Source organism: Drosophila ficusphila, unplaced genomic scaffold (assembly GCF_018152265.1).
Source record: "Drosophila ficusphila isolate 14025-0441.05 unplaced genomic scaffold, ASM1815226v1 contig_414, whole genome shotgun sequence".
Lineage (NCBI taxonomy): Eukaryota > Metazoa > Arthropoda > Insecta > Diptera > Drosophilidae > Drosophila > Drosophila ficusphila.
This window is the reverse complement of record NW_025064328.1, coordinates 18019273-18028133: the sequence shown is the minus strand read 5'-3', so window position 1 is coordinate 18028133 and position 8861 is coordinate 18019273. Positions and strand designations below refer to the sequence as shown.

The window sequence follows — 8861 nt, the reverse complement described above, 5'->3', positions numbered from 1 at the left end:
TTGAACGCTAAAATATTGCAAACTATTCCAATGAGCTTTTGACAGCTTCCAAGTCCTGATTATGGTCACTCCATAATGACAAAAATTTATAAAAAATGTTTACTGGTCAGTCAAAAATCAACCCCAAGAAACTTTCGGCTCTCCTTTGTGCAACTTAAGAGTAATCGCAAGAAAGTATAAAATCGCATGCAATTTTCTGATATAGACCGTTAGCGATTTACTGCTCTCTATCCTTTTCTCTTCCTCTCTGATTGGCTTCCGCAAACTTGAAAGAGCGAAAACTTTTCTCTTTTATATATTGCAATCAACTCGCTCTCAGTGCGGCTGTTGTTGTTGTGGCTGTTCTTCTTCTTATTAGCCTCGAGTGGTAAGCACATACCCTGCCCGCTCCCTGCCACGCCCCCTTTCCCCAGGAACTATTAAAAACTGGCCGGTCGCAAAGTCTCCTGAGTATTTGTTCCAATAAGAAAAGCCAATGCTCTGCTTCAGTCAACGCAGGCAGAGGCAGCGTCGCAGGCTGCGACTGCAGCCGAGGCAGCAAAAAAATATCGCATTTTGTTGGCCAGTTTCGCATCGCATTTAGTTGGGTTCGCAACAACAAAACATAACAAACCGCAGTCGCGAATCGGTTTGAAATCGGAATCCAAGTCGAATTTAACGAACATAACTTGAGTTTAATCAATTAAACAATAACGCTACAAATAAACCAAAAATAATTATGCCTTTTAAGCACCCAAGCTAAGGCTAATAATGCTAATATTTAGCATTCAAAACAAATCTTAAAGACAACTTATTTTAAAGTGTTGTGTGCGCTGGGAGCCTAACACCTTGTTGGCCACCCCTGCAGTTTGTTGTTTTGCTTGTTGACTTGCGGTCAAAATGAAGGAGAAAAACGTTTTCCCTGCGTTCATTTGAGCCTTATAAGCCGTTTAGCCAGGATCTGAAGGAATAGACGAAAAACGAACCCCTTTTTGGCTAAGCTGCCAGGACTTAAAGTATGGGTTTCCGCTTGAAACTTTCGGGGGATGGTCAAGTGATTCATAAATAGGTGGAAAAGTTATGGGTACAGTGAGTACTAACGCAAACAACTTTGCCAAAAGTAAAAACAAGTTTAAATGTTTTTATTGGTCAGTTAGTTTAAATAACAAATATACTTGTGAGAAATATATTACAATATGAGCTTTAATGTTAGTAATATAATTAGAAAGTCCCACTAAACTATGACTAGTTTGCATAGTTTTTAAACATTTATTATTTAAACGAGTTTAAAAATAAATATTCGGTAGGTTCACTAAACTCAGAACCGACATTTAGTTTCACTTTTAAAATTAGTGACTATTTTTGTCAAACTTTTTAGTTAGATCTTTTTGATCAGCATTTCTTTTAAAATACTTTCAAAGCTCTTGATTCTCTTATCGAATTGTCCTTAAGGCTTAGTTTCTCCTTCGCAGGACACACACGTGTTGTTGGCTTTCTCTTCGAGAACTATTCTCTCTTTGCGCAGCGGCGCAGCTGTTGTGCTCCCCTTCGGCCGGCTCTCCATCTCTCCGAATCTCTCGCCTTCTCCATTTCTCTCAGTGTCGCTCTCCACTGTAAAACGCAGCTTGGGCTTCCACGCAGTTTTGACACTTGTGACATTTTTGACACACAAATCAATTGTTACGTGAATTTTCAGCGCTGCAGCAGCAGAGGCAGCAGCGCCCAGCGACGTCGGGTAAAACGCTCACAAAATCGGGTAAAATCTTCAGCAAAAAATTGTACAATTTTTTTGCCATTTGCAAAAGACTTTCGAAAATGTTGTTTACCGGAAATGTGTGACTTTCGCGGTGTAAATCGAGTCCGAATCGTTGCCTACTTTCGTGCGCTGCGTGTGTGTGACATAATTTGCTGTTCGCCGAGAACTTTAATTTAAGGATTCCCCCACAGACGAGCCTCGCTATCATGACCTCAGAGTGCATAACACACCACGCGCCCGAACCTCCCCCTTTTTAGGGGCCTTCTTTCTGCTGCAAATCGATTTCTGTTTCCGGCATTTTTCACGTGGCTGCTGCTGTCCCCCTTCACTGAGAGAAAATCCCTCTTTTGAGGAATCCCAGACTAAAAAAAAAAATTACAAAGATCTTAACCTTTAAATTCAATGTGAGGCGACAGAACTTATTCTTGAAATTTAGTAGAATTTAATTTGAAAAAGTATTCAAATGTATTAGTTCCATAATAACCATTTCAGTGATTAATTTGTAAAAAAATACATCTTATTTAATCCTTGCTTATAGTCCTCTATTTAGTCTTAGAAATACCGATTCTAGCTTCTTTTTTTCTCAGTGTTCCCTTCGTCTGTTTCGTGCAGTTTTGGCATTTTGCTGCCGTTCTGGCTTTCCCGCTGTTGTTGTTGTTGCCGCCTAACGATTTTTCCCGCAAACAACACGGCGGACTGAAACGTGTCAGGCCGAAGGAAAAGCCAAAATGAAAAGCCCAAAGGGCGGCGAGAGAAGCGAGAGAACATTAACAGCAAGGTGGCCGTAAATCGCGAATCGTAAACAGTTTTTGGGCTCTGCGGGGAGCCAGCTGAAAGTACAAGTCAGCCTGGTTTATCGGAATCGTTTTTGATTTCCTGCCTTTGGCCTGTTTTCCGTGTTCCGTAGTCCATTTTCCGTACTCTGCCTCTGCCTGTGCCTCTGCCTCTGCCTCTACCTCTGCTTCTTGCCACTTCCATTCGCTTTTGGGGGTTTTCCAGCTCGCTTGGTTTCGGTTTCAATTTCAGTCAGTCAGCTGCTGCTTTTCACGTGGCACGTGTCGTATGAGTAATATTCTTTTCGGGGCTCCTTATCCCTTGCAGTCGCCACTCCACTCAGAACACAACAATATTGAAAGACTGTTTAATTGATATATCAACTGACACAAATTAATAAAGTGCTTAAATCAATCGCAATTGCAAAGTGTTCAAAATTGTTAAGCCTAGTATACCCAAAATACACACATAATCGAAGAGAACATTGAAAATTTGGCCCCAAAATCGATTCACCGAAATCGCATTCTAAATGTTCGACTGGATTGAATTTGACAAAGAAGCGTAGACGAAATACGAATGAAAATTAGATGCAAAATAAATGGGTAAAATGAGGTCAAGTAAATACGATGTAAGTATGCAGTTTCATTTTATAAATTAAGAGTAAGTTATGTTTAAGAATAAGAATAAACTTATCAGTGGAGAAAAGGAATTCTTCGACTTTTTTTAAAATAACTTTAAGTAGTAAAGCTGACTTTCACTAACTCCCCCCAATTGGCCATCAATCTTGACTGGTGGGCTCGCAATTACCAAGAGTCTGGCCAAAGCCAATTGAAGGTTATGCCATCCATCCAGACTCCAGTTGGCGAACTCAGCTGGTCAGCGAACCAAAATTTACATAATCACTTAACTCATGGCCCACATTTCAGGTGATTACCATCGGGTCGATGGAGAAACAATGGCCAGGCCGAGATCTGCACATAAATTAAGTCCAGAAACGGAAAACGGACGAGCTGTCTGCCCTTAATCTTGAATTACAAATCGAGTGCAATTATCCGAGGGGACGGCTGCAATGAGTCTCCCCAATCCCCAATCCCCCAATGGGTTCTCGCTTCCCCACTCGCGTTTCCCTCGGGGGCCTCTCGGCAATTTGTTTTCACACTTTACGATTTGCATGGCCGGATCAATGTTTTCGATAAGCGTCGACAAGGTTTCGTTGGGAGTCGGCGGTGGAACCTGGTTTCGGCCCCGTTCTCTAGCCCGGGAGTCCCGACATTCGGAGCAGCATTTGCGTGCCGACTCGCCTCTCGGCGCTACTGTGTGCGCCTTTAAATTTCGCATTTAATTGATTTGTCAACACAAATGTCCGTCGCGGCTTCCTGGGCAACTAAGCCGCTTACTCGCCGCGACTTGGCCTAAACACACGAGTTATGCCGGCATAAATCGCCGACTTTAGTCTTTGGCTGGAAAACGAAAGTCGGCTGCTGCTGCTGGCCGAGCTCCAAAAGCCGCTTCAAAGACTTCAAAGGCCCGTCGGCGCATCGCTAACTGCAATCATCAATCAAACAGCCAGAAGGGGGAAGGGTGTGCATCCTTGGTCACTCAATCGGCTGAAAGTTGCAAACTCATGTCTGCAAATGCTCCCCGATTCGGTTAGGCATTCGAATCCAGAGCTCCCAGTTCCTTCTGTGGGGGCGCTTCTTACGTGCTTCGACTCGCGATTCTCGGTGGGATGCACAATTATGGGGGGTAAGTCCAATTGCACAGTGGAAGGTGCTCTTCAAAATATTTTGAGGGCTTTGCAACATGATTTATGATAGGATCTAAATCGTATTGATTGCTTGGGGAAAATAATCGGACTTTATAAGTATTAATGATTAAAAGTAAGAAAAATGTTTAATGTATTAAATGCATTGTGGCTTAATATTTCTACTATGAATATTATTTGGTATATAATCATGTATCGCAATGTATTGAAAGAAGCCCCAAAATATTTGGGTATATATCGATTTAAAACAATAGCTTGCACCACTGTGTTCGAGCCATTGTCTGCTGACACTTGGCGACATTCTTGATTTCTCCTTTATTTTTAGGTAGCGCCAATGCGCCCTCCCTGAATCTGAATCTGAATCTGAATTATGTTGTCATGTCCCCCGGCTCTTTGTTTTGTGTTTTTGCTCCGTTTGGCTTTGTCTTTTGGCTTTGTCAGATGGCTTTTGGTTTTCTGCCTTTTTGGCTTTCTGGCTTTCTGACTTTCTGCAAAATGCGAACACGCGCCGCAGCACGTGGGCGGAAAATGTCTGCCGCCGTTTGCGTTTCTTTATTTTTTTTGGGGGGGAGCTCCATCTGTGCGGCGCTTATTAATTGTGTGCGAATGTTTGCACAATTTGTCAATATTATCGCACAAAACATGACCATTGGCAGGCGCCCCCGCATTCCGCGGCCCATTTAACATCTTGTTCAGCTACCAAAAAGAGTTTGCCTAAGTGATTTGTGATTTATGAGTTCACTCGATTTTCGCCTGCATATTGAATGGGATTTGGCGGGTGCGGTTGTCACCTATATTTTTACACATAAAGTAATTTGATATAATTGGTTGCACAAATACATTTCAACAAAATCACTTAGTAAGTACGTTAGCCACAGAAAAATTGGATTATAAAATCAAATAAATATATTTATACATTTTGTACGCAGAATACAAAAATGATGTAGCATTGATCCAAATATACAATATTACAACAACGATAATATTTATTTTCTGTGCATCTATTCACTCTCCTTCTCACTCTTCCTGTCTGTATATATCTATCTCTGTCTGTAGCCCGGTCTTTGGCCTGGGGGCCTGACTATTTGCTAATTCCTCCCCACTTGCCCCACCCCGCACACGTCTGGCAATATGCTTTACGACTTTATAATGCCCGGTTAATTGGGTCAACCAGCCCGAGGGGGCGGGGAGCAAAGGGGGCAGGGCAGGGTGGATGGAGGGGGGCGGGGGAGGAGTCAACGCATGTTTCAAATGTTTGATAAACGCGTTGTGGCATTGCCTCCTGACACCGCTCATACATATTAATGCCAAGCCAGCGTCTTGGCCGTCTTTCTGCGGCCTGGTAGCCAACTGGGTGTTGCTACAAAGTAGCCTTAAGACCCACAGAAACTAACCGACATAATGGGATCTGGGATCTGCAGTTGGTTCCCCACCCGAATCGAGTGGGCAGGAATGACCGTTGATTTGTAGCTCCCGTCCCGAGGTGTCAAATCGGTAATTTAACTTCGGCAAAGTAACAGAAATAAACAGCTCAACATTTGTTCAAGAACCGAAACAAATTCCGCATTCTTTTACTTGCAACTGTTTGAAAATAATAGCTCCTACTTAAGTGCTAATACTCAACAAAATTCAACAAATAATAGCTTACATAAATAGCTTAAATCGCTTGCCACATCCCACTTTCGATTACCCAAAAACATTTTTCAATTTCTGTAAACAATTTCGTTGTTTTCTGCGGATTAATTTGGATAACTTGAAAACTAAGTGTCTCGTGTAAGGGGCGTCTCCGTTGGGTCGACTTAATAGAAAGCGAAAACTCGACAATTTTCCACGAGTTCCACAACTCGCTGGCTGCTAAGCCGCGAAAGTAAATAATCCAATTATCGCACACATGCGCGCCCATAGCATAAATAAAATCATTTGATAAGACAAGCCATAGACCAAGGAGGCCGAAGACAGAAGACCGAAGACCAAAGACTGAAGACTAGAGACCGGAGAAGGCAGACTGAAGAGCGAAGAGCGAAGACCAGGCGGGGAAATTGCATAAACATGTTTGGGAGCCGCTTACTGAGGAAGTAAGTCAGTCAGATGAGAGTCGACTTTGCATTTGAAATATGCTGCATTAATATGCCGATAAATATTTGCCAGCCATCGTGCGACTCTCTTCGGATCTTCGCATATATATATCCATATATCTGTGTAGCTATATAGCTGGCTAACAACTCAATTAGATGGCAGACAGGGATGGTTTCGCGGGGGAGGGGAGGCCTGAAATTAAATGGCATAAAATATTTCCGCGAATGATCATCAGCCGATCCTGATTACGATCGTGATCATCATGGGCAGACTTTGTGCAACTTTGTCGCCTCTCGAGTGGAGTTTCCCTGGAAAATGTGGCATTTCAATGGGGATGATAGACTTTCGGATTACCTTTCTAAATATTTAAGATCAAATAAAATAATTAGTGTAACAAATCATTTGAACTTCTATTTAAATTACTCAGATATCAGATATCCATATCCCTCTTGATGTTTTGATTTACTGGGTATCAATGGGTTGGTTCCTCTGAATCTATATCCCCCTCCCCCTTTTCGAATCCCCTCCACTCCGCGTGCATTGTGTCAATGTCAGCGATGTCTCTCCATCTTCCCATCTGCGTCTGCGTGGCGTGTCAACAATTTGACAGACATTCATCAGCGTTCGCCACTTTGGAGCTGCCTGTGTCGCATACTCAATCAGCGGAGGGAACTCGGAGTTGGTGGGGCAGGAGTTATGTCTCCCGACTCCGCAGTTGGAGTCCCATTTCGAGTCGGAGTCGGAGTCCCAGTTGTCATTGGTGCGGTGGGGCTTTTGCCTTTGTGCCGCGTGCGCATAATTGATTTTTCGCCGCTTGTTCGCTGGTCAGCTGCCTGTGTTCTCCTGCTGCCGTTGTCATATTAATGTCAAAAAGATTGCACTTGATCATGAGTTGCGTGTTTGCCAATTTGTACATGCGAGCTCCACACAGAGCTCCGAAGAATGGAGAACGTGGGCCGCTCTTCAGCGGCTGCTAAAGGCGAGGAATCCGGCGGAGAATCATGGGAAAGCCGTCGAGTGAAAGGAGTGGGGAGAGATGCACTTGATCGTGGGCGTTGTTTCAACACCATGGGAAAATATTTCCACAGCTCTCGCCGCTCGACTGGCATTCGCAAGGGCTGGCGAACCGAACGGCAAAGTACAACGATGATATGGCTAAATATATATAAACACACAATTGGCAATATTTATCGATTAAATACCAAAATACCAGGTGGGTCTAGACATCCACTAAAAATAAAACGTGCGTCAAGTATTTTATCGCCTGCGATCACATGTCTTGCCTCGCTTTGTTTTGCATTCCACAGCGCATTACTGACCTAAGCTACCCGAATAATTAATGGGTGTGAATCAGTGGCACTTGGCGGCGGGGGCAATATAATTTTAAGGGGTTAAGGACCATAAACAGCGGGGAATAGTTCTGATTTTATGATAGGGGGATATTTTGTTTGAGTTTTCCAATGGCTCAGGTGAGGGTGTAAAGCTGTGTCGCAGTTAAAATGTGTCACTAATAAACTACAAATGTACAAATGTAAGTTCTATACCTTTTTGCATTTATCAAAGTGCTTTCTTGAGGGCGCTTAGTTCATCCATTTACCTTTAATAATCGCAACTTGCAGACCTATAATTTCCCCTTGATTTCCAGCTAAGCCCCCGCTAAGTGATGGTTCCACCCTTTCAACAACTTCCTTCGAGCACTTGATGATATGTTCTGCCAAGCTCAATTGCCATTTAATTACTTCAGTTAACAAAACCAACAACATCAGCGCTTCCACTGAGGGCGCCGCCAATTGCAATCGCACATGTTGAATGCAATTACAGGCGAAGCATTTAGACGCCAATAATTATTGGATATTTATATGCAGTCAAGAGCCAACAACAACAACAAGTTTGCCAGACGCTGAAAGCCAGTGTTGTGGGTGGCTGAAGGGGGCGGTGGGGTTCCGTGGAAGGAACATTGACATTGAATTGCATCTGCTCGAATCTCTAACTGTAAAGTGCCATCAGACGTTTAGATGGGATTGCTCCCCCACTTTCCCCCCTTCCACAAACATAATGTGTGTGCTATATCCCCCTTGAATTGTTTTCGCTTCGTGGCTCTTGGCACTCACTTTATTAAATGACAATTTGAAGGCGATGATGTTAATGATGCTTATGGGTTTGGCATTCAATGAAAATCTGATTGCATTTCTAAGAGGGTGATGTGAACAGAAAAGAGTTCTTAATTGACTGAGAAAAGGAGGAATAATTGGAGAGATAGTTTTAGAAAAGTTAAAGGGAACTTAATCTATTATGATTCATACTTACTTATTGTTTACATAAAGCACCTTAAATCGAATCCAATAGTGTTCTCGTAGTCTCGAAACCCCTGAGATCAACACCCGTCAAACGGGTTTGCGCCGATCAAGCCATTAACCCGTTGATATAATCTATCCGAGGTGCAACATATTATTCAATTCAATCGAACTATTGCATAAATCTTGGCCAGCAGTCACCCCATTGGGCCATAAA

General features: G+C 43.0%; 1 protein-coding gene across 3 annotated transcripts in view; it reads left to right on the top strand.

Moving 5' to 3' along the window:
- The first annotated feature begins 746 nt into the window (after positions 1-746).
- Positions 747-8861, top strand: part of LOC108093904 (homeobox protein 13) — a 58165-nt gene continuing 50050 nt past the window's right edge. The window contains exons 1-2 of one of the 3 annotated variants that reach the window (XM_017194263.2): positions 747-1068; positions 2837-3137. In XM_017194263.2, the coding sequence (XP_017049752.1) occupies positions 3136-3137 (2 nt within the window). In that variant the 5' untranslated portion in view covers positions 747-1068; positions 2837-3135. Of the gene's footprint in view, positions 1069-1429; positions 1736-2264; positions 3138-8861 lie in introns of those variants that run through there. The other 2 variants (XM_017194266.2, XM_017194265.2) reach the window with 2 other exon arrangements.